General features: G+C 49.5%; 1 protein-coding gene across 22 annotated transcripts in view; it reads left to right on the forward strand.

Moving 5' to 3' along the window:
• The window catches only part of Dysf (dysferlin), a 200,501-nt gene that overhangs the window by 74,033 nt on the left and 101,049 nt on the right, over positions 1-25,419 (forward strand). For 13 of the 22 annotated variants that reach the window (XM_048352710.1, XM_048352719.1, XM_048352717.1 and 10 more), the window contains 10 exons: positions 63-106; positions 3,556-3,638; positions 11,532-11,573; positions 13,052-13,167; positions 13,659-13,772; positions 14,989-15,166; positions 15,945-16,069; positions 18,032-18,138; positions 23,244-23,436; positions 25,219-25,374. In XM_048352710.1, coding sequence (XP_048208667.1) covers positions 63-106; positions 3,556-3,638; positions 11,532-11,573; positions 13,052-13,167; positions 13,659-13,772; positions 14,989-15,166; positions 15,945-16,069; positions 18,032-18,138; positions 23,244-23,436; positions 25,219-25,374 — 1,158 coding nt within the window. The remainder of the gene's footprint in view (positions 1-62; positions 107-3,555; positions 3,639-11,531; positions 11,574-13,051; positions 13,168-13,658; positions 13,773-14,988; positions 15,167-15,944; positions 16,070-18,031; positions 18,139-23,243; positions 23,437-25,218; positions 25,375-25,419) is intronic. The other 9 variants (XM_048352716.1, XM_048352723.1, XM_048352725.1 and 6 more) reach the window with 1 other exon arrangement.

Raw genomic sequence — 25,419 nt, forward strand, 5'->3', positions numbered from 1 at the left:
TAAGGTGGGGTGCCATTTTCTTTAAAAGGCCCATTCTCAACCTTCTTCCTTCCCCTCCTCAGTTTCCCTCCATGTGTGAGAAAATGAGGATTCGCATCATGGACTGGTGAGTTCTGCGCGTGCGTGTGGAGGTGGCCATGAAGAGGGCTTGCTGGGCCAGTCAGGGGGAGGAAGGATGTACGGCTGGCGAGGTGGTCCTCCGCGGCTGCAGGCAGCTCTGGGAAGCATGCCCAGCTGCCCCTTTGGCCTGCTTCTTGGGAGCAGGGTCTGTGACACCCTTGTGGGGTAGAACAGAGGGGTACCCCAGAACGGAGAAAGTGGACCAGCAGGTGTGGAGCAGGTGAAGATAATACCCACCCCCCAGGCACTTAAAAATCATAGTGACTAGCATTCGTTGACCACCTACTGCCACCTCCCATGACTGACTCCATCCCACACTTCCCTCGACTTCATGGTTCTACTTCACAGAAAAGTTGGGAGAATCCAGTGACTGGTCTGAGTGACATCTAGAAAGTCGCAGAGGCCAGGTGTGAACCTCAACTTGTGACCTTTGTCACCAGGTGCCACTGCCTCCTGCAGTCCATAGCCAGGAGACCCCTCTGACACCTGAGGTGGACATGAGCATGGGACTCCACAATGGTGACCTTTAGGACACTAGGTTTTCCAAAGAGAGAGAGAGTTGTCCTTTCTCTGCCCCCAAAGTCTTGGCCGTGTGGTTCCCTGGCATGTTCTTTGGTCTCAGGCCCATGGCACCCCCAACCGGGAGGCTAATGAGAGACTAGGGGAAAAACCCCAGGCCGCAGAGCCATTAAAGTGTGTGCCAGTTCCCCAGGCCTAAAGAAAACAGCTTGTGAGAATTAGAGGGAAGGGAGCAGGCGGGGGTAGGGGGTGGGGGCCAAGGGAGAGGCCTTGAGGGCCGTGACCACGGGTATGTGCGCCCCAGGGGAAGCGGTTTGGGGAAGAGATACACTTGACACCCCCTGGGTGATCTCTGCATTTGAGCTTGCAGTGAGTGAGTGAGTGTGTGTGTGTGTGTGTGTGTGTGTGTGTGTGAGAGAGAGAGAGAGAGAGAACAGGCACGGTTGTGTGTGTGTGCATGTGTGTGTGTGCACGCGCACGTGTGTTTGGGCTGTGGATGGGCCTGGCCTGGCTCCCTCTGAAGCTGTGTCAGAGGCATCAGCATACTGTACAATCTAAACACATTACCGAATCTGTTGGTTGAATCTCTGGTTTGGGTTGAAGTGGCATTTTTATTGTGAGTCTATTTTCAGACTCGCTGTATTTTCCAAAAGCAACCCCAAGCCCCAAAACCTAGTTCTTGGCCAGAAAGTATTCTGTTGCTGCAAGTTCCTATCCCCAAAGAGCTTTCTTCCCAGAAAATACAGATAAACTTTGTTATTACCTGAATCCTGGAAATATGATATACTCCTTATGGCCCCTTTTCCTCCCTGTAACTTAATCTTCCTCTCAAATTGTTTAAAAATTCCTTTTTCATTAAAAGACAAAAAAAATTGTCCAAGTTCCCCCCCCCCCACACCCCATATATCCATAAAAACAACGCCTCTTCTTCCATTCACTACACCTCCTTTTCCAATTCAGACAAGATCAGAGAGCAGCTGCTGAGCAAACCCTCTTCCAGTCCTGGTCTTTTCAGCAAGAAGACAGTTTAAAAATGTCATCAGCTGGCTCACGCCTGTGATCCTAACCACTCAAGAGACCGAGACCTGAGGACAGCAGCCTGGGCAGGAAAAGTCCTTGAGACGCTTATCTCCAATTAACCACCAAAAAGCCAGAAGTGGAGCTGTGGCTTAAGCGGTAGAGTGCTAGCCTTGAGTAAAAAAAGCTCAGGGACAGTGCCGTGCCCAGGCTCTGAGTTCAAACCCCAGGACCGGCATTTTCTCTACCCCCTTCGTCTTCTCTCCCCTCCTCCCTGCTCCCAGCCATCCACTGACAGCTATCAGTGTTGATAATCTCAAGGAAATTTCCTTTTTCTAGTTCTGGTTAACATTCCTTACCAAGAACAGGGATACAGATTTGTGCTGACTGCCTCATGCAGCCCCTGCCTGTCCTGGTGAAAAATTCAAAACCAGGGCTCAATCATCATGCTGGAAAATTCAAAGAGGAAGGAAGGGAGTGACAGAGACTGAGGGTCTCTCATAGCGCTAGGAGTTAAAGAAAAATAAGAAAAATAAAATCACCCATTCTGGTGAGTCTTTTGGAATGGGGCTGGCTGCATCTTCTGAAGGTTGTCTATGGCTGACCACGTAGCAGGGAAGAGACACGGAACGCGTGACGGGATGTCTGAGACTGCCCCTTCCTGCATGGGGCTGTCCCAATGCAAGGTTCCTCAGTCTCCACCCCAGGGTCGGTAGCCTTGGGCTTTGTTGTGGGTCCTCTTCTGTGCCCACCAGCTACTGGCACGACCCCCTTCTCATACCACATCTGTCTTCAGATGTAGACACATATTTTCTGGGAAATCAGAACTACTAGACCAAGAACCACAAGTCTGAGCCTGCCCAGGAGCAGCAGGTGGCTGCTCTGGAATCAAAACTCTGGTTTCCATGTCAGGCCTAATCTGACCTTTGCAAATGAATTAAATTTCTCAGCATCATCTAAACTGGGGCTAGTTGTAGGGCTCTCCTGGTAAAGAGAGCTAAGTTGTGTGATGTTTTTACTGCAGTGCTTGTTTTAGTAGGTCAGTGCTAGCTATTAATATTTATTATTATCAAGGAAGGCTGGTATGGGGTCCACAAGAAGGGTCTGCATGGGAGATTAGTGGCTAAAAGATTATTAGTCCCTGTCTCCCACTCACAGGCCCCTACAATGGTGGGGAAGGGAAGAAGTCTTTCTTCAGAGAAGCAGGGTGGTCCTGAACTATGTCAGTATGTATGATGACACAGGACAAGACCAGGAATGGGATCAGCAGTCCTAGCTCTGTTCCTTCCTCCCTTGTCTGACTGTGAAGAAATGCCTGCCTGTCTCTGGGTTTCATCTTCTTTGCTTGGAGAGCAGAGATGATAAGAATAGTACTTGTTGCTCAAGACTGTGGTAAAACTCCTGCAGGATGGAAGTTCAAGTGCTTTGTCACATTCAAAGGCACATACAGAAAGGAATTCAGTAGCACTGGCTAATTCAAGACTGTGGCTCTGGAGATGGTTTTGATCTGGTCATCTGAGCTCCTCCTTGATCTTGCTCATCTCTTAGCTCCTGGACACCTCAGCTGTCCTGTTCTGGGAACTGGGTTTCCCAAACACCCTTCTGCTCCTTATCCTGCTTGCTTCAGGCCTCCTCCCTGTCAACCTGTGGTCTGCCTTCCGAGAGCCAGACTGGTGGCCCAGTGATGGTTGGGGAAATGGACTAGGTCCCTCTATGAGTTGTTTTGAGCAAGCTTTTCTTCCAGTCTCTTCCTCCCTGGGATCACTAGGCCTCAGTAACATACAAGATGTTGACTGAGACCCTTGCCTCCATGAGGTAAACTGAGGCAGTTTGTCCTTGTGTGGGCTGTGGCCTTCGTCTCTGTCCCATGTTCAGGCCCATTCTGCTTCCTTGTTCTAGGGACCGCCTCACTCACAATGACGTTGTGTCCACCACCTACCTGGGTATGTCAAAAATCTCTGCTCCTGGAGGAGAAATAGAAGGTATGGTTCACTTGTGCTCTGCCCTTGGCCCAGCATGCTCTCTCCTATCCTGCCTCTATCATATACCTGTGGGTTATTTACTTACTGACTTATTTATGTCAGTACCAAGACTTGAACTGAGAGCTTCATGTTCTCTTAGTGGGTACTCTACCACTTGAGCCAGATCTTTAGTTTCAGCTTTTGTTAATTGGGGATAAATGCTCTTGGCTGTATCTGTCCTGGCTGGCTTCTAACTACCATTCTCATATCCCAGCTTCCTGAGTAGCTACAGGCATGAACACAGCGGGTAATTCACTCTTGCAGATAATATTGGTGGCTGTGGTTTCATCATCTACTGGGTTCTACATTGTCTAATGTGGTTTCCAGCAGGTTTTCTTTTGAAATAGCTTTTATAGGTCTGTTAAAAAATTGTTCATGTTCATTTGTAAATTTTTTTTTTCTTTTTTGGCTAGTCCTGGGGCTTGGACTCAGGGCCTGAGCACTGTCCCTGGCTTCTTTTTGCTCAAGGCTAGCACTCTTGCACTTGAGCCACAGCGCCACTTCTGGCTGTTTTCTGTATATGTGGTGCTGGGGAATCGAACCAAGAGCTTCATGTGTTGGAGGCAAGCACTCTTGCCACTAAGCCATATCCCCAGCCCCTCATTTGTAAATTTTTAAACAAAGAAACAAAGAATATAAAATGCACCCTCTGCAATAACCCATAGCTGTATCATCCCAGACAAGAACTATGAATTTCCAGAGACCCTTCTGTGTGTATGAATGTATATGCATGTTCCTAGATGTATACGTATACACAGATATATGCATACATACATTAAAAGGAAATTGTTTGGGAACTTGCTTTTAACCACTTGGCAGTCCTGTGTAGATGTCTTTTCACCTGTTTAAATGCCCTTCTAAATGAATAAGACTTTCACTGTGTAAATATACCACTATCCCTTTAGGGAATGTTGAATAGTTAGGGCTTTTCTAATTTTTCTACATGAAGAACAATTAATTTTGCAATGGATTTTTTTGTAGAAGAATTTTATGCATTCACAAGTTGTCTTTTTCAAGATGTAAGATGAAACAAATTCTAAATCTGTGCTATTGCGTATTGCATCCAGGGCTCACAGGGGCTAGTCAAGTGCCCCACCCCCAGACCAATGGGTTTCCTCAAGCTGAATATCTAAAGGGGGAATTGGTAGACCAGGGGACCATAACTTCTTTAAGGCCCAAGTTGCCCTACAAAATCCAGGGTTATTTTTTTCTCCAGTCACTTCCATAGGCTTCATGTATTATGCTGTCATCCACATAGGCTAAAATAATATCAGAAAACAATTTTGAGCCTGATATCTGGGGCTCATGCTTATAATCCTAGCTACTCAGAAGGATGAGATCTAGAGGATCATGGTTTAAAGCCAGCTAGGGCAGAAAAGTCTGTGAGACATCTCCAGAATAATCAGCAAAAGGCTTAAACTGGAGTCGTGGTTCAAGTGGTTGAGCACCATCCATGAGTAAGAAAGCCAAGCAAGCACGAGGACTTGAACACTGAATATCAAATTCTGGTATATATATCTGTGAATTGGATGGATAAAAATGATACCTCTTTGTTGTCTTAATTTTCATTTCATTGACATCTGGTTAATGGAACAACATAAATTTCAAAGTATCGTAAATTTGTATATAATATATTCTTATGCATTTTATAATTATTTCAAATGCATTCTCCTGGTTCGTATTTCTGATACATGTTTGTATTTTTATTATATGTGCTTCGTAAGAGTTCTATGCTTATATAGGCACTAACTTTTTCCTATCATACATGTGGCAAATAATTCTGCTTTATCTTTATAGTTTTTGACTTAAAGAAACTTAAATTTGTATGTAGCCAAATCTGTTCATATTTTCCTTAGTGAATAAGGAAGGGATCTAACATCACTTAAAAAAAACATAATTGTTCACTGGTGATACCAATGCTGCTTGTTGAATAATCTGTTCCCTATATTTTGCAATGCTGACTTGTCACCTACTAAATTCCTTAATGTGTTCTTGGGCCTGTTTCTTGATTTTCTATTATCTTCAATTGGTATGTCTGCTTATTATTTCTTTGGTTTTTGTATCTGGGTTATGCTGGCTCTGTAAAATTAATTGGAAAGATTTAAAGTCTTCTCAAACATCTGGAACAGTTTATATAACATAAGAATATAGTCTTTTGAGGGTTTGAAATAATTCACCCATAAAACCATATGGGCTGGGTGCCCTTTCTGAGTGGGTGTAGTAATGGCTCTTTAAAAACTTTTCAATTCCTCCTGTGATCATTGTTATTTTTAGTTTGTTACTTTTACTCTAGTCAATTTTGATAATTTATATTTCCTAGAAAAACATCCATTACATTGAGGTTTTCAAATTTATTTATGTAGTGTTTTGCAGAGTAACCTTTTATACTTAAGACAATTCGTTCTACCTGGTGCTTTCCTTTTTTTGTTATTGCTATTGTGTTTGAATTTTCTTTTTTCTATTTTCTCAATTAGACTCATTAGTTTTTTCTATTTAAACGTTATTGGAATTTTCATTGGTATACTTTTAACTCTCTTTAGACTTATTTTACTGTTTCCTTTCAAAATGTTTAAACTAATTTAGGTTTATTTTAAAAATTTGTATTTAAATAATTATAGTTTCTGCATTATGTGTCATGTTTAAAAGGTCTTTGGCAAATGCCTACGTTTTAACTTTTTTGTCTGTGTGTGTGCTAGTTCTAGGGCTTAATTAAATTCAGAGCCTATGTGCTGTCCCTTAGCTATTTCACTCAAGACTAGCACTCTACCACCAGAGCCCACATTTCTGCTCCTGACTTTTTGATAGTTAACTGGAGATAAGAGTCTCAAGGATTTTCCCACCCCAGATGGCTTTGAACTGCGTTCCTCAGATGTCAGCCTTTTGAGTAGCTAGTATTACAGGCGTGAGTCACTGGTGCCCAGCTTTAACTCTATTTAAAACATTTAATTTTTTCACATTTAAATATTTAATCTATTTTGACATATTTTCTGAGAACGGCATGGAGTGAGTCATATTCCTTTTTACTGATTAGACACTGCTTTTAGGGATTCATGTATATTTTTTTCTTTTGAAGTTTAGAAAATACCAGTTATATAATGCTTGCTTATGGGAATGAGCTCTGAATGTTTTGCTGAGTGACTGAGTTGTTGTTCAGGCACCAGAGAGTATTCTTACACAAATAAAGACGATTACAATGCCACTCGTTGCTCCTATCTTATGCTACTATATCCAGGTGACTCACCTAGGATTTTTTTCACTGAATTTTGTCTGAGAATGGTGAATTTCTAAGCTTGAGGTAAGGAATATTTTGCATTCTAACCTATGTGTAGAGAGCTGAAGGCAAGTTGGGGTAGTGGTGAGCGCTCTAGTTCTGGAGCTGCCCATTTGAGGCTTAGATTCTGTCAACTCTCCTTCTTTGTAACCTAGAGAGTTGCTCCAGCTTTCCATCCATAAAATGGGGTTCTTATGAACTCCAACTCCTGTGATTGCTTGGAAGGATCCAGTCTGATGATAAATCATAAATGTGAAGTTCTGGCACAGGATAAACCCCAAGTCAATCCTGGCTGTTTCTGTCATTCTTGGCTTTTTGGTATCACCAGTATGATTTCTCTGAACCATTTCTGCTTTCTTTGTGGTGTGGTTGAACCTTGGCTATTGCACATTTCAGTCCTTGTCAAGCCTTTTTCTCTCTCCCTAGACACTGTTTTTTGCACCTGCCTTTTCTTCCTTTCTGTCCTCTCCCAGAAGTTTTTTGTTGTCACAACACTATTGAGGATCTCAAACTACTTCCTCAACATTCTCATGTGGCTCCTCTGTTTCCCACTTCTTCTTCTTCTTCTTCTTCTTCTTCTTCTTCTTCTTCTTCTTCTTCTTCTTCTTCTTCTTCTTCTTCTTCTTCTTCTTCTTCTTCTTCTTCTTCTTTTGCTCAAGGCTAGCTCTTTACCTCTTGAGCCACAGCACCACTTCTGGCCTTTACTGCATATGTGGTGCTGAGGAATCGAACCCAGGACTTCATGCATACTAGGCAAACACTCTACCACTAAGCCACATTCCCAGTGCGGTCTAAAAGTTCTTTCCCGCATCTGCTGTTTAGGAAGATCTGTTCAGCTTGACAGTTTTCCACAGACAGGAGATCTTCATTATGTGTCTCTGCAGATCTTTGCCTGTAGGAGAGGGTAACGTGCTTCCTTCCTGGTACACATTCATCCAGTGAGCTTGTAGGCTCTCTGGAACCTCTTACAATAAACAGCTTGAATTATTTGAAAGTTCCAAGTACACATGGAAGTTAAGAGTTGTATGATCATCTCCTAGGCATCCCCACTCAGCTTCAACACCTAGAGGCTCTCTGCCATCTGGATCTCATTGGTAGAATTCACAAAAATGGCACTTTTATTAAGAACCCTGTCTTCCCAGCCCTTCCCCTACTAGCTCCAGGCACTGTTTGGTCCAGGTCAGAGTTCCCTTCTAGCTGGTCAGAAGTTCTGCCAAAGGCTGGCCTGCAGGTACAGAAAGAGCGCGGAGATGGGGCAGTGCTTCAGGGGGTGGTGCGGAAGGCCTTCTGGCTGCTTCACAGGCCGTGACTATTGGAATGGAAGGAAGCCCTTCTCAACCCTGAGACAGAGACTGGTGGAGGCACAATGTGACATTTCTGACTGATTTATGATGGCTGTTGATCCATGAGGCTACACCCGTGCCTGCCATCAGCCACCTGGTGGAGAGTTTAGGTCCTCCGTAGTTCCCATTTCTGGAGGTAATAATGTTCGCCTTCCTCTTTTTCTGGAATCATGATTCTTTTGATCTGCCAGTGTTTATGTGACCAGTAGATGGCGGTCAAGTCATGGGCAACCTCCTGTGCTTCAGGAAGGCAGCCTAAGTAGGACCCCCCCCCCAACCCGCCACCATTGTTTTGGAAATAAATGAGAATATTTTTTCTGCAATCAGCTAACTAATTTTTGGATATGAAGTTAAATAGCTTGATCTGTGTGACCATAAAAGAGTTAAATATTTGGACAAAACTGGGTTTATTCTTTAAGACTTCACAGGTTCTCTGACATTCCTCCCTATACAGGTAGGTCCCTTAAGCTTTCCTCACCCATCCCAAAGCCCGTAGAACATGTTGTTCCCTCACATTTTTCTTTCATTTAAAAATGATCATTTTTATTGTCAAAGTAATGTACAGAGGGGTTACAGTTACATAAGGCAATGAGTACATTTCTTAAAACTTTTTACCTCCTCCTTCATTTTCCTACCATCTTCCCTTCCAGGTCCCCTCCCCGCCCTCCCCTGAGATGTACAGTTGGTTTACAGCATATTCCTTTCTTTTTTTAAAAATTTCTTTTCTCCTCACATGGGATCTAGCATACCTCTGTCATCTCTCAACCCCAGCAAAAGTGAATTGTGAAAATCGGTATGTTCTCCACACCCCTCCCCGCAGGTCCCTTGATGGTTTGTTTTGACCAAGTGTTTTTGGTTTTGTGTCTTGTTTTTGTTTCCGGGGAGGACAAGACCCAACAGTAACCACTTAAGCACTTCTGCCCATGGGTTGGCCTGGGCACAGTGAAGTATTTTTTGGACCCTGAGCACCACCAATATATTAAGGAAAGATTTTTTTTTTAAAGGTCTGTTCTCAGATACATGAGAGCCGTGAAAACCACCCAGAGTCTTTGATAACTTTATACACATGACAGTCATGTTACAGAAATAGTACTTGTACCCAACAGTTTTTTTCCATGGCCAAGAAACCCAAAGTTCATCTTTCTGTCTTCGGAACGTAGCTGAAGATGATTTCCCAGCAGTTTTTGGTTTCTTCCCCTGCCTGGCTCAGGCTATGTCAGGCAGCCAAATGCCATGGGGTTGGGGATGTGCCGAGAGGCGGTGGTGGCGGGGGGGAGGGGGGGGGGGCGGGGCGGGGTGCTGGCAAAAATGGCTGCAGGTAACACCCTGGGCTCCTACAAGGCACATGCACGTCCCTGAGGACTGTCTGCGGGGCTGAGACTTGTGGCTCATGGGGCCAGGAGGCCTGTTCTCAATTCCTTCCAGTTTCCCCAGGTGAGGGAGCTGGGGAAATGGGGAGCATTCATCTGTGACTTGGGGCGTCCACACTTCTGGATCTCTGGGCTCAGGGAAAGCACACTAAAACACTTGTGTTTTGGCAGAAGGATGATGCGGACTAAATAGAGGCTTTGTCTTGGGTGGCCCTTTGGTTGCCCTGCCCTTGACTTTATGAGCTGTCAGCAGACACAGGGGAGAGAACTTGGGGGGTGGGTACTGATGTTCCATGAGACCTATGACTTTCCCTCAAGGTGGGAATCCCTGGCAGAAGTTGTCAGGAGGACCATTACCCACCCCCAGTGCCTAGTATTGTGCCCGGCGAGGGTTGCTGAATGAACAAATGAGTGCAAAGGCGTGCACACTCCTCCTAGTCATCTGAGGCCTGTGTGCTGCTCAGATGGCTGGCAGGATGAGGGAACCCTGTGTGTCTGTCTGCGTATCAGTGTGCAGCCAGGATTTAAAGTCAGGTTGTGGATGAGAAGCCAAGTTTGCCTTTGCAAGAAGCACATGGGGGTTGGAACTATGATTTTAGCTTCTTTAGCCTGAGATAGATAACAGGCCAGGCCTCTTGCTAATCATTTGGAAGGACCTTAAGTGGAAACTTTTTTTTTTTTTTGTAGTCCCTGGCCACTGCCTTCCTTGGAATCACATCCGTGCCCACATAGGTCAGATTGTTGAGAAAGCACATTCTCTGATAGCCAGGGGCCTGACTCTCCCTTTGGTCAAAGTTGATTCCTGTGCATGTGAAAATGGCTACCTGGGCAACAGCTGTAGCTGAGGCCTGGCAGCAGAGATTGGGGGCCAGCCCAGGGCCTTGTCTTCTCTGTTCTCATCCCTACTTCCATATTCCTCTTTGCTCATTCTTCCTTCGTGACATTTTCCTGACTGCTGGCTCATAAGTATAATTATGGAAAGACTGCAATGGGATTTGGGATTTTTTTTTTTGGAGGTAATAGGTAAAGGTGAATAGTGGACAAAAACAATCTAATGCCATTCCCAGGTCATCCATGACCTCAAAATGATTATACTTTCTATCTAAAATGTATGAAGGGCAGAAAGAGACAAACATCATAGAGACAGAGGAAAGAGACCGTAGGTGCTCCCCTCTCGAGTCATCTACCAGCTTAGAAATGAATGATGGATACCAAGAGCCCCACAGTGGCCAGAACATATTTTCTTTGCATCTATTATTTTTAGATATCCTTCACCAGAAATTAGGAGCAGACTCAGGTGTGCAGAATCTTTATCTAATGGACAGGATCTGTCACCATACTTTACTGGAAGCAGCAGGTGTTAGAGCCAGTTCCAGGTGCCAGCTGTTGTGAAAACGCAACATGTTGTTTTTCCATGGCAGTAATAGAATTGACCACTAGGTGGAGATGTTGTGCTTTGAAATGCCCTTGCTTAGCTCTGCCCAGTTGGGTTCCGAGCACTGAGTGTTCGCTGCCTTGCTCCGGGCTCTTTTGTGTTTTACTCACCCTTTTCTTAGGTCTGTATTTTATTTTCCTCACTGATCTGGCTATTACAGAGAAAAACACATTTTCTTTTCTGGTATTTCTTGAATATCTTGAATCAAGTTTCAAGTGATTGTGGTACTAGGGGCTGTTGTCTGGCCAGGACAGGGGTGGTGATGCCTTAGCTTTTGTGACACATTCAGGGCTGGGCTGGGGGTGGGGCCTGGGGCTATGTTTGCTTCCCACACAGGAGCTGTCTTTCCATTCATCTGGCAGCTCCTGGTCACATAACCATTCCTCCATCCAGCCATGTCCATCCTAACACCTTTTCCATTTCTTTATGCTTCAGAGGAGCCTGCAGGTGTGGCCAAGCCTCAACAAGCCACAGACCGTATGTTACTGTCACCTAGGGGTCTGAGGGGATGGGTTTGGGGGATTATATTGGAGGGGTATGAATGCTGGAGATGGGGTTTCCTGATCTGCATGAAGTATGGTTGCACCCAGCCCCTGAGTTTACCTTGATTAGTTTCCTTTCTGCACCTGGTTGAGCACTGAAGTCATTCGGAATGTCTCGAGGACAGTTTCCTTCCTTTCTCCCAGATGCTTCCCAAGCTTGTGGTGAAGCTAAAAGGATGAATTGGGGCAGGCAGGGGAGCCCTGGGCAACCTGGGGAAATGTGGGGTATCTGAGGGGCCAGGAGGAGGTCAACAGGAGTGAAAAACTCTTCAGGTGGAAATTCAGGAGGTAAATCATAACCAAGATGATTAGCACAGATGAGTAATGTTCACGTGTTCCAAGGCCTTCTTCTGTTCCTAAAGCCAGAGTTTTGCCTGTGCTGGGGTCTGGAAGAAGGACCATGTGGAAGGGTTCAGGGCACTCCTGACTGGAGGGCAGGCATGGCCCAGCCAGTCCCTGTGACCCCTCACCTACGAGCTCCCTAGGAGCAGTTCCCAGCATGCACCTTGGGTCCAGCCCTAGCACCCCTCTGCTGTGATGATTGGTCTTGTGCTTGTTTGGCCCATCCTATGTGGATAGGGTCATCCCAGGTGGTCTTAGCCCTGCCTCCCATCTTTGGCATTCTGGAAATGTCCTCTTTCCCCTTTCCTCCAAAAGGGTTTGCAGAGTTTTCAGAGTATACAGAAGTGTCGTCCTGGGAAATACATCCATGAACCCCCCAAATGACAAATTAACAAAAGAGAGCCTCCCCAAAGGAGGCTCATTCATTCATTCTCTAACTCTCCTCCAATCTGCTCCATTAAAACACTCATTCTGTAATATGTGTGTGTGTGTGTGTGTGTGTGTGTGTGTGTGTGTGTGCGCTGAAATGAGTCAGAGCCATCAGGACACTGGGACATGTTCCTGGGTTTTGACTGTGGGGGAGGGGCATGGAGGCTGAGCCTCTTTCTGCCCCCCTGAGAGACAGCTTTTCTGGTCATGGGGCTCTGGGTGTTCCTTTATGCCTCCTCATGTCTGGATGTAATACACCTGCAGACTGGAAGGGGGCGGGGTGGGCAGGGTGTGGATGGCATGGGCGTGGGGATGGGAGAGCCCTGATCTCCAGTGTGTGCATGCCTGCTGATTGCATGAGCTTTGAGGGAACACCATTCTGGGTCTGGCCACTTTGTCATCATGTGTTGCTATGTATTTCTGAGCCTCTATTTCCTCCTGTGTAAAATGAGACTAATAGTGGCAAGGACTCAATGGATTTATGGGACATAATGACAAATCAGTGTCATTATTGTTGACAAAGATTATCTCTGATGCATGTGGGGGAAACTGAGGGCTGGGGGTCTCAGGTCTGGAGGAGCTGGGTTGAGTTCTAGAAAGCCCCACTGGGGGGCCTCTCTTGACTCCTGCTTGTGTCTTCAGTGGACGACAATCTAGGCTTCCTCCCCACCTTTGGTCCCTGCTATGTGAACCTGTACGGCAGTCCCCGGGAGTTCACGGGCTTCCCAGACCCCTATGCAGAGCTCAACATAGGCAAGGTGAGTGCCACATGCCAAGAGATCCTCTGGCAATCTCCCAACTGGCTTGGTGGCTTTCGGGCCCAGCTGACACTTCATGGGGTGCACGAGGCCTGGGCAGGCTGGACCCATCAGAGTATCATAATTCTAATTCTACCTGGCCTCCTCCTGGCTCCTTTTCTTCTCTGTTCCCCCCTGCCTCCTTCTTAGGGACACTGGGACCTCAGTCCCCAAGACACCCAGGCCCATGTTTGCCAGGTTTCATTTCCTGAGTCTGGGCTGGATGGAGGTGGCACTGGTTATCTCCCTGGGTGGCTCAGCGTGTCCCTGGAACTCTCTGGGCCATGACATCCTCATCGGAAGAATGGTGGGTTGGCTCAGCTTCTTGGCTGCCTGGGAGATGAACTGCCTTAGAGCCAAACCATGCTTCTTTCTTCTCCCTCATCTGCTCTGGCTGGTGACCTGTCGTTGTCCTCGTTGTTGTCGTCATTGTCGTCATCGTCGTGGTGCAGGGGGAAGGTGTGGCCTACCGAGGCCGGCTTCTGCTGTCCTTGGAGACCAAGCTGGTGGAGCACAGTGAGCAGAAGGTGGAGGACCTCCCTGCGGATGACATCCTCCGGGTGGAGGTGAGGAACACTGCCCTGGGAAGGAGGTGGAGTCCTCTTAGGGATGGGAGAGAGAGAGAGGTGGCCAAGCAAGCATCACGGTTGAGAAGGGACATAGTCCTGTTCCACACTTACTATGACTTCACTTCTTTGGGTTACTGACAGTTCCTCTGAGAGGTGGGAAGAATGTAACATGTATCCCACTTGGAATGCACAGAGGAATAAAGAAGATAAATGGAAGCATTTTGACAGTTTAGAGTTCAGTGCAATACGAGACTGTTTTCTAACAGTCATATAAGAATGGGGGTCTACTAGGTCAACTAAACACTTAGCAGGTGTTTGACACTGCTAGTGATGCCCCTGACATTACTGAATCTTCACAGTACCCCAGTGAGATCGCTGTGGTTACGATCTCCATTTTATAGACGGGGACAGGGAAGCCCAGATAAATTAGAGCAATAAATGGTAGAGCCAGGCCTTGTCTCTAGAAGCATTCAGACACTGTAGTCATAGAGCTGTGGCTTGGATCCTGGCTCCACCACTTACTGGCTATTTCCCTGCCTGTAAAGTGGGTGTAATAATTATACTTACCTCATAAGATTGTGGTGAGAAGTGAATTAAGATATGTATGCAGTAAGTACTCATTAAGTGTTAGCTGTCATTACTATTTACATTCTCTTAAACCCCAATTGCTTAATCCTGCTTCTTTGTGCCTCCCAATGGAAGGAACCATAAAATCATGTTGGTTCAAATCAGGACATACGAAGGAGTTGTTGAACGTGTCCTCTGTGCCCATGCCCAAAGGGAGCAAGGTGCTTCACATATCCCAAGTGCATGGCAGAGGTGGCATGTGTACAGCAGCAGGGCTGGCGTGCGGACACCTCTGCAGGGTGGGTGGGAGTTCTGGGTGGGGCCTGGTGATTTAGCATGGTGGATGAGATGGGCTGCCCTGAGGGGCACCGTGTGAGACCTTGCCGCAGGTTGGAAGCCACATGGCTGTGGAAGAGCAGATCTTATTAGGAGATGTGGCCAAGCACACAGAGACCTAGAATTCATCTGTTCAGTGTGTAATCGAATCTGGAGGTTGTTTCTTTGCTGGACTCTTTGCCACTGGGCAGCCTAGCCAGGGGTTCCTGGTGCAGGTCATGGTAAAGGCCTGTCAGACAAGTGACCCACTGTGCACACCTGTCTCCTTGGCTTCTCCTCACGCCCTCTGGCCTGCCCTCTCTGCCCACAGAAGTACCTCCGGAGGCGCAAATACTCCCTCTTTGCGGCCTTCTACTCGGCCTCCATGCTGCAGGACGTGGACGATGCCATCCAGTTTGAGGTCAGCATTGGGAACTACGGCAACAAGTTCGACACAACCTGTCTGCCGCTGGCCTCCACCACCCAGTACAGCCGGGCAGTCTTTGATGGTGAGGCCCTGAGTCACAGAGGGGGAGGGGCTGAACCCTAAATTCTACCTCCTATGGGAAGCTGCTGGGGGCCTGCTGTGCTCCCGGAGCCCTCCCCCACTGCTCTAGGTAGAGGCTACCCGCCCCCGCCCACTGCTAGCTCCCCATTTCCTATGGGTTGGAGTCTTGTTGTTGTTTTTTTTTTTTTTTTTTTGGCCAGTCCTGGGCCTTGGACTCAGGGCCTGAGCACTGTCCCTGGCTTCTTCCCGCTCAAGGCTAGCACTCTGCCACTTGAGCCACAGCGCCGCTTCTGGCCGTTTTCTGTATATGTGGTGCTGGGGAATCGAACCTAGGGCCTCGTGTATATGAGGCAGGCACTCTTGCCACTAGGCTATATCCCCAGCCCTGGGTTGGAGTCTTGAAAGTGCAGTGATCTGTACTCATGTTGACCCACCTGGGTCATTACGTAGTATCTAGGTAGCTTAGAGACATTGGGGAGTATGGTCTTGATTTGCGGGTCATTCTAGTCACCTTTCTCTTTTGATGTGCTAAGGAACCCCAGTGAGAGGTGGAGCTGTCTGATCCCCCACTTGTGTGGGCACTGAAGAGTTCAGGGGGTTCTAAGATGGGAAGGGGGAGAAGGCACCACTCTGCCTCCAACCCCAGGCCCCTTCCCACCTTGGCTAGTTCCAGGTCTTAGTGACCGGGGGCCTGGGCTCTGCCTTCTCACCCTCAGCTCCTACCCCATACCCAGGCCCCTCTTCCCTTGCCCAGTAACCAAGCCCCTCTCCCCATGCAGGGTGCCACTACTACTACTTACCCTGGGGCAATGTGAAGCCGGTCGTGGTGCTGTCCTCCTACTGGGAGGACATTAGCCATAGGATTGAGACTCGGAACCAGCTGCTCAGGATTGCTGACCGGTTGGTGAGTAGAAGCAGGGCCCCCCCCCCCCAGCCTCTGCTCACTTGATAGGTGACTGTGTCCAGTGGCTTTTGTGGGCTGATGCCCTCTGTCTTCTGTGTCCTATTTAATGCCCAGAAGAGGGGTGAGGAGAGCACTGGGAGAGCCTATAACAGATGCAGTGGTGAGAGAGAGAGAGAGAGAGAGAGAGAGAGAGAGAGAGAGAGAGAGAGAGAGAGAGAGAGAGAGAGAGAGAGAGAGAGAGAGAGAGACTTTGAGCTTCCGGACAGTGGCTGGCATGAGTGCTAGATATCTCTTGACTCTTACCTGCATCTAGAAGTCAGCTGGAAGTAATCGATGATCAGTCCATGGAGGGTTCTCCTGCCTTCCTTACCCAGAGCTCTTCAGGTGACACTTGGGGTGTCAAGAGAGAGAGGTGGGGTGCAGAGGGAGGAGGATGGCAAGGAACATCAGGAAAGTAGCATGGGAACAACAAGGGGTCCATATCCAGTAGGGGGAAGACACAGGGGGTGAGGGCTTAACTAGGTTGCCATCTCTGGGGCCCAGGGAGGGTGACATGGCCTGGAAGGAGATGACCTTTGAGGGGAACTGCAAGACTTCAGCTTGTAGGCCTTGGAGGCCCATTGGAGCTGGGAAAAGGAAGGTCTGTGAGAAATGGCTCTCGTGGTGGAAAGGACTCTGGGGAGAAGAGCAGAGGGGTGCAAGTGTGGCTGGTGAGTTGTGTTTGAGAGGTGAAAAAGGCTTCTGGAGACTCATCTCCCTATGCGGGTCTGGTGCTTGGCCAGGGAGTAGAGGAGAAGCACAAGGATGGGTGTAAAGGTCAAGGGAGGTGGGAAGCTGACGGTCCAGGTGGTGTTTTCCAGGCACTTCTGTGGAGTGTGTGTATGTGTGTGTGTGTGTGTAGGCTTCTTCCTGAGTTGCATGACATATGGGAAAGTGGAGGAGGCAAGTGTAGCTGTGCTGGTGAAGCAAGAAAGAGGCAACAGGGTGAGGAAGGGAGATGAATGGCCTGGACAAGTCTGTGGGTGAGCATGTTCAAAAGACAGATGGAAATGGAAGGGAAAAGTGGGAGTCTTGGTGTGGCTGGAAGGAATACAGGCGCAAGTGGGGAACATTGTCGTCCCTGGCTACCTTGAGATCTGGAGCTCTGAGGTGGGGAGAAGACCAGCAGACACTCAGGGCCTGAGAACTGGGAGGCAGGGCTGGGCAGTTTGGCCTGTCCTCTGGGCCACTCATTATTTTACAAGACCCCAGACTCCGAGGGAGCAGGGACTGTGTTTCCTTGGTAGGGTCTGTTTCTAGACTGGCAGTCCCACTGTGACATATTTGTCACATGCTTGGGAAAGCTGATTGGGCAGGGAGAGGGATTCCAGGGGACTGCGGGGCAGGGGACAGGGCTGGGTAGGGTTCAGTAGAGGAGGCCAGATGCTGGCAACGAGAGAGCTGACATGGGGACAAGGAAGTCCAAGTGACTGTGGTGATGGTGGTGGTGCTGGGCAGCGGGTGGTAGAAGGTAGGCTTGGCCTGAGCCTGGGTGTGTCGTAGAATCTGGAAAGGAGAGAGGGGGTTCCAATGGGGAGTGACAACAGGCTCCAGAAGGGCCATTCCCCTGTGCTCACCTGTGGGGAGTCAGACCTGGCTTGAAGATGGTGGATGATAGGATGCATTCAGCTTCCAGTGGAGCTGGCACATAGCTTATGGATTCCTTTTGCCTGTGTGAAGGTGGAGTGCCGAGCTTGGGCATTTAGTGTGGGGAGCCCTGGAAGGTTCTTGAGCCAGGTCAGCGCTGGTTGGCTGGCTCTGGGCTGTGTCTCTCCCTGCTCATTCTTTGTTGGTTCATAGATTGGGCTATGATGGCAGGTGTGTGTGTGTGTGTGTGTGTGTGTGTGTGTGTGTGTGTGTGTGTGTGTGTTTAACCTTCTGCATCATGGTGACTCTCCTGACCTTGGTCTGCCTGTTCCACAGGAAGCTGGCTTGGAGCAGATCCACCTGGCCTCGAAGGCACAGTGTTCCACGGAGGACACAGACTCTCTGGTGGCTCAGCTGATGGATGAGCTCATTGCAGACTGCAGGTAGGGGGTACCTGGCGCCTGTGCGGCTGCTTCCCTGCGAGTGTTCGTGTGTGGCAGTGAGCGGCGGCACGTCTCCCAGCCACGCTTGGCCAGCAGTCCAGCCCGGGCTGAGTCCAAAGGTGGTGGAGCCAGCACAGGGAGTTGAAAAGGTGACATTTAGAGCAGGTCATAAATCTCCCTGAAGCAGCAGCAGCTGTGGGCCTGCGCAGCCCTGCTCACCTGAATGGGGAGCATTGTGTCTCTGATCCCCGACCTCTTATTTCCCTGATGGAATCTCCAGGAGAAGCTGACTGGAGGTGGGGGTGGCGCCCCTCTTTCTCCAAAGCCATGTCAGGGACCATGGTTTCTGCTTAGTCTTCTATTGACATGGCTGATTGTCAATTTCAGGAAAAAGGGGGTCCTCTTGGGGTGATAGAAAGTGGGGATGCAGAGGTCCAGCAGAGGGGGCTCATCTCAGCATCTCTTCCACTGCTGAGTGGTTCTGGAGAGACACTTCCTAAGAACGCTTTGAACTTCAACTTGGCACGAGGAGTAACTACTTTAGACTATGTAATGAAGTGCTGGGACCTTAGGAAGGGTTTAATCAATGGGAACTGTAGTTATTGTTAGGATGAAATGTCGAGTCTTAGGTACTAGCCCTGTTCACCAGCTTTGTGGATTTACACAGCTTCCTTTCCATGGACCTCAGTTTCTCCACTGTTACATGGACTTAATAAGAATTCTGCTTCCCAGGGGATTAAGTGTGAATATATGCAAATGCGTTCTCTGCCTTCTTTTGCCTCTCATCACTCCCTCTGTCAGCCTGGTCATAGAGCCCATTGTTGAGCTTAGCAGAGAAAGAAATGACTCCCTGCTGAGAAATGAGTAACCACGCTGCTGCCAGACACAGCCCCCTTCCAGCCCTTAATGCTGCAGTTAGTTAGGAAGTGCATTCTGATCAAATGTTCCCCAAGGAACTGTCTCCTCTACTCTCTATCCCCAGTGGCGGAGCTGTAGACAGGCCATTCCCAAGGCCTTCTCAAAGCTTGGCAGTGCCAGGCTTACTGACCAGGGTACAACTTCAGCCCTCTAGCGGGTGATGGATGCACAAATCCAGCACCCAAAGTAAAGTGTGCTCAGAATTAGAGGCATATGTGAATTCAGGGAAGGTATAATACTCCAAACAAATGGAATCCAGGGAAGTTTTTTGGGCAGAGGGGGAGGGAAGGATGTCTGATAGGAACTTAGAGGAGAAGAGAGTTGGTCTTCAAAGAAGGCACTGCCCAGGCAAAAGGAGAGGGAAGAAGCTGCCCAAGTGCCAGGCCTTGGAGGCTATGCCAAGCAGAGCTTAGGCCTGGGGCTGGTGAGGGGCAATGCAACCTGGGTTTGCTGCTGGATTGGTGATGGTGAGGCCACAGGTAGTAGGAGGCCTGGCAAAGGGAGACTTAACACTAGCTCTGCAGGTGACTTGGGACAAAGGCAGCTAAGGCAGTGGTGCAGAGACCAGGATGGACACTTCAGGATGTATTATGCCAACAACCTACTGTACCAGGCACTGCCCTAAGAACTTGATGTATATTAACTAATCATGAGGTAAAAGTAGAATCATCCCCATTTTACAAATGAGGAAACAGGCACAGAGAGGTGCCCAGATTCATATGATAACTAGGTGGCAGAACCCCCTTGTTATAATGCTCTAAAATGTGAAACTTGATGATGGGTTGGAGCTAGGGGCCAAAGAAAGGTCTAGAATGGCCTCCTGGCTCTGGGCAGGGTAGCTGAGGAGTAGTTAGGGCCATTTTCTGTGGGGGAAGCAGGCTAGGAGAGGTGAGGAGCCACACTTGATAGCAGGGCATCTGTGAGGAAGCTGGCCCAGAGGTCTGGAGGTTGCAGGACCTGTGGGGCTAGAAGGACCCACATGGGGCACCATCAGTATTGGGAGCTGTAGCTATGAGGTGCATTCTCAGGGGTCTCTGCACCCTAGGCCACACCTGCTGAGCGGTTGGCTGTGTGCAGTGGTGCAGGCAGGGTTCAAGTTTTCCCCATACCACTGCTTGTGACTCATGTGTGTGCTGGACCTTGGTAGGTGTGTGGTGCCTGGAACATCGCAGATGGGTAGGATCCAGCCCTGGGATGCCCTCAGTGCCCTCCTCAGCACTCTGCTCTGAGGAGCTGGGTAAAACCACTTCTGTTAAGCTTGGCTCCTTGAGTAACTGCCTTGAGAGTAGAAGGTTTCCCAGGCCTCTCAGGGGCTTTGGTTCCAGCCTGGGAGGAAGCTGCGTTTTCTTGAGAGAAGCACATGGATGGTTCTCCAAGAGCAGAATTCCAGGCTTAAGAACTGATACCTTCAGTTACCATCTGAGGCCCTGAGGCCCTGAGCAGCTGGGGGCCCCAGCAAGAGGGAGTCCTCCACCTCAACTGTGGCACTGAGTGTCTTGACAGTTGATGATACCATGCCTGACCATGGCTGCTCACTTGTTCTTCCTGTCTTCCCTGCTACTTCTCCAGCATCAGCATCTCTTGTTCAAGCCCAAACCTTTTTTCTAGCTCATCTTGCCCTTGGCCAAAGACATCCACTGTGCTCTTCCAGCCCAGCAGTCAACTCTGATCTCTGGATCCATGGTCCCAGCTGCCTGTTGGGCCTCTCCATGTGGCTGCCTTGCCAGCACATACGGGTGGCATAAGCCCTCGGCAGGTTTCATCACCTTCCTTTGCACCTCTGCTTAGATCTACCAATCCCAGAGCCCACAATGGAAAGAGGGGCTCTTTCCTCAGACTTGTTGGTTGTGTCCTTGCTTCATCCTCCTCTCCAGCTCCCTGCCTTTTCTGTCCACATTGTCTCCCTAAAATGGGGTCTCCCCTTCAGTCCTGGGTGGCTCTCACATCTGGTACAGTGAGCAGGCTTCTGTTCCCTGCTACCTGCCTCACATACCGCTTTCCCTTCTAGATAGCTGTATTATCTGGCTCTGCTCACCCCACTCCACTTCATTCCACACATGCTCCCTTTGCCCATGTGCATTTGCTTCTGTGTGCATACAGGTCCTTCCCCCTGTCCTGAGCCTGACCAACTCCTGGCAGCTCTGCAGGTGCAGCTTGGGCTACTTCCTCCAGGAAGGACTCTCAGGATGCCCAGTGGGAATGATGGACATCCTCTTGTGTGTCTCTCCCAGAGATAAGCAGGGCTGGATCTCATCTCTGGACCCAGCCCCCAGCTCAGCACAGGCCCAGCAGAGCTGCTGCTAACAAGGACTGAAATGAACCACTAGAACCCAGCTCATCTGTCAGGCTGGAGGCTCTGGAGGCCCTTCCCTCCTGGTGGCTGCCCCCAGGAGTCACCTGCTTGCTCCCACAGAGCCAGGCAGCAACTTGGTGAGCAACCAGGTCTTGGCTCTCGGCCTGTGTGACCCACCACCAATTTCCAAGTCAGCTAAGGATATACAGGGTAGGCTGGGAGCACAGCATCACCCAGTCTCCCCATGTTTCTGTCCCCCTGTCTTGGGCTCTTGTAGTGTGTGTATGGGGGAGGAGGGGTAGGGCTGAGACGTGTTGTCAGCGGCACTCACAGGTCCTGGCTGTATTTGGGGGAAGTCTTGGCTTTAGCTTGTGTCTCCATGAAAATCTCCTTTTGGTGGTCTACATCCTGGTCCCTCCCAGCTTCCTAACCAGGCTGGGGCGCATAAATCACCCCAGTTGGCCCAGCTCTCTATTCTTCCCAGCCTTCTCTACCCCCGCCCAGCCCGCCCTCAGGCCCCAGTCCGCCCAGACCCCCCTCACCCACCCTGGTCTCAGCTTCGGCAAGCCCCGCAGGCTGCCTGCTGCTGGCCTGGGGCGGCTGTCCGCGGCACCCTCGGGGCAGTAAATATTATATTACTACAGGGTGTGCAGTACGTGACCTGAGACAGGCCCCGGGGCTTAAGTTTCCCCGAGATGGAGTTCATGGACTGCTCCCCCCACCCTAAAAATTCAATTAAAAAAAATAACAGGAAAAATGTAGTGCGCCCAGGGCCTGCCAGAGTGGTGTATCTGGCGGCAGCGGTGCCGCTGCGCTCCGGCGGTAATTGGTTCTGCATAGCTCGGGGAAATTGGCAGAAAAATAAATCAGCCGGGAGCCGGGAGTCGAGACGCTGTGGGGAGGGGAGTTGTGGAGGGGGGGGGCAGCGGGAAGGGGGGTTGCAAGTAGTGAGAGCAGACCTGAGCGAGTGGGTTTGACTAATGTCCTGTTGGAGAGTTGAGGGCTCTGTTAGCCTGGGGGTGGGGTGACCTCCAGCAGCTCAATCAGAGACAGTCTGGAGGGGGTCCTACCCAGAGGGGGATAGCAAGACACCTCATCCTGCAGGACCCTTGCTTGTGGATGGCCCCATACTTGGAATGGTGAAGGACGGTCACTTGGAGGAAGGGTTTTTAGGGAGCTCCTGTAGGATGGGTGGAAGTTCTTAGCTCCAAACGAACTCCTCATTTGGGGCTCAGGGTTGTGTTTTGTGGTCTGCATGTAGCCCCTACCTCCTCTTCAAGGTTGTGGAAAGCAGTGGATTGGGGGGGGGGTGCTGTGGGGCTGCCTGGATGCATGTATCTGTATGAGGCTGCTGGCCTCCCCATGGCACATGGGCTGCAGGGGCTCATCAGGGGTCCATACATTTCCTTCTCAGAGAATGTGTGCACACAGCACAGAAAAGTTATTTCAGTGTAGGGCAACTGAGCCCAAGCCTCTGCTCCAGGATGGTACAGGGAGCAGGAAGATACAGGATACAGGAAGACAGAGAGGTGCCGGGCTCTCTGAGAGCTTGCTGGGGGGAGAGGGACACCTTTGCAGAAGAAATCATCAGATTGGAGCTTTAGGATAAGTTTCCAAAGGGAGACTCAGAATAAAGGAGTCTTCTGAGTGGGAGGCATGTATGAGGGCCCTGTGGGCAGGGAAGCCTTCTTGGAGGAGGTGGGATGGATGGAGCCTGTCACAGGGAGAAGGCTGGGCATGGGGACCAGGCTAGAAAAGGCACTTGGTAGGCAGGCTGAGGATGTGGGGCCCATGCCCAGGCATACTATGCGGTGTGTGCACATGTATGTGTGCTTGCACTCAGGGGTGTGTGTGGGCCCCTGCTCATCAGGCACACTGCAATTGTCTTTCACAGCCAGCCCCTGGGTAACGTCCAGGAGATACCTTCTGCTACTCACCTGGACCAGTACCTGTTCCGGCTACGTACCCGTCATCTGAGCCAGATCACTGAGGCTGCCCTGGCTTTGAAGCTCGGCCACAGTGAGCTCCCTGCTATTCTAGAGCAGGCTGAGGACTGGCTCCTAAGGCTCCGTGCCCTGGCAGAGGAGGTAATTGACCTGAATGGTGCTAGCCTTCCTTTGCCTACCTGTTGCCTGGAAGGCATGTGGGTATTGTCTGGACCATGATTCACCCCGGGCCTATTGATGGATGACCTTGGGTAGGTGACTTAGCCTGGGCCTTAAGATCCTCATTTGTAGAAGGAAGAAAGAGGATAGTGGGAGTTATGGGGCCTAACACAGAACCTGGTAGTCAGAAGGTGCTCAATAAATGCACCTAGCCTATCAGAGGATGTTATAGCCAGTGTTGGGACCAGAATCCAGGGTGCCTAGCTCCAGGTCCTATGTTGGGAACCGCTTCCTCTGGGTGTCACTCCTGCATAGTGGAGGCTGGCTACAGCTTGCTTCCTCCAAGCCTGGGCTTTCTGATCTCCTGGATGCCTTTGGGTCCCAGGCCACCAAGGCTGAATTTGCTTTTACCCTAATCTTTGTTGTAGTCGAATGGAAAACTGCTTCAGGGTGTCTTTGGGGTACTTTTCCTGCACCTGGCCAGGAAAGCTCACCCCATTTCCCAGGAGGCAGGAAGGCTACAGGTTGGTTCAGAATGAGGAGAAAGGTCTATTCACAGACACAGCTTCTGACCACTCTCATTGAGCCACGTGGGACCCCCAGGAAACAGGTGCAGGCAGTGAGGAAGGCTGTCCCTAGGAGGATACAGAAAGGGATGGCTGGGAGGTAGCCTCTGGTTGCAGGTGGCAGATGGAAGTAGAAAGGGTACTTAAGAAGGGGTGATGGCCATGTATACTCCGTGTATAGCGCTATAGGCATATGGCCAATTCCTCATGGGTCTCAGCTGCATACAACCCCTCACAGTTACAGGAAACACCCTCAAACTTGTCTCTGGATACCTCTCTAATTTTGCTGTAGACTGATTTCCTTGACCTCTTAGCCCAGGTACTAATAAGGCTGGTAGGAGATAAGGCCAAGCAGGGCGATGACTATAATGGAACTGAAAGAGTACCACTCATACACGTGCATGTGCCAGAATGTCCAGTGTTCATAATCCCCAGGCCTGGGCTCTCAGGAGCTGCTGCTGCTTCAGGGTCCTCAGTTTGCAAAGCCTAGTACAGTGGGTGAGAGTCAGGAAAAATTAAGTTGGCTCCTTCTCTCTCTAAGCCTTGTCAAGTGGGTACTGCCATGCATCAGTGAGTGATCTGGAAGTGTGAGTCCAACAACAGGGTTGGGTGGAGGATGCTTCCCCAAACAGCTTTCCCCAGTGTGTGCAGTAGAGGCAGCTGCCACTCACTGCGACAGCCCCAAGGGCTCAGAGGCTTTGTAGTTCTGTCCTGGGCTTTTCTACATTTTCATAGCCTGGAGTCCCTAAGGCCCTACACTTACCAGGAGGAAGGCTGAGGGTCCTCTGGGAAGGGTCCTTTTTGACCTTAGGGGCTGGCATCTTAGGTGGAAAGGTTACCCTGTAATATTTACTGAGTAGAGGGGAGTTATGAACCAAACTGCGGTCTTTTCCCAGAATCCCATGCCCACTCAGTAAGTTTTGGCAGAGCGTGTGTGTGTTTGTGTGTGTGTGTGTGTGTGTGTGTGTGTGTGTGTGTGTGTGTGTTGTGTGTGTGTAACCTCATGTCTCATGTCTCCTCCTTTGGGGGCTCCAAACTGCCTCAAGACAAACACCCATGCAGCCAAGGGGAGGGCCAGGAGTAGGCAGTCTGTGGATGGAGGCCTCGGAAGGTGAGATCTTGCAGTATCTGAGTCAGCGTCAGCTCCTGGTACCACTATGAGGTGTGTGCCTGGATATGTCACTGCCATTCTCTCCAGCCCCAGAACAGCCTGCCGGACATTGTCATCTGGATGCTGCAGGGAGACAAGCGTGTGGCCTACCAGCGGGTACCCGCGCATGAAATCATCTTCTCCCGGCGTGGTGCCAACTATTGTGGCAGGAATTGTGGGAAGCTGCAGACAATCTTTCTAAAGGTGAGTTATGATCATATTTTCTCAATGCAAGGCCTATCTTTGATT

Source organism: Perognathus longimembris, chromosome 8, assembly GCF_023159225.1.
Source record: "Perognathus longimembris pacificus isolate PPM17 chromosome 8, ASM2315922v1, whole genome shotgun sequence".
In the NCBI taxonomy this organism is placed as follows: domain Eukaryota; kingdom Metazoa; phylum Chordata; class Mammalia; order Rodentia; family Heteromyidae; genus Perognathus; species Perognathus longimembris.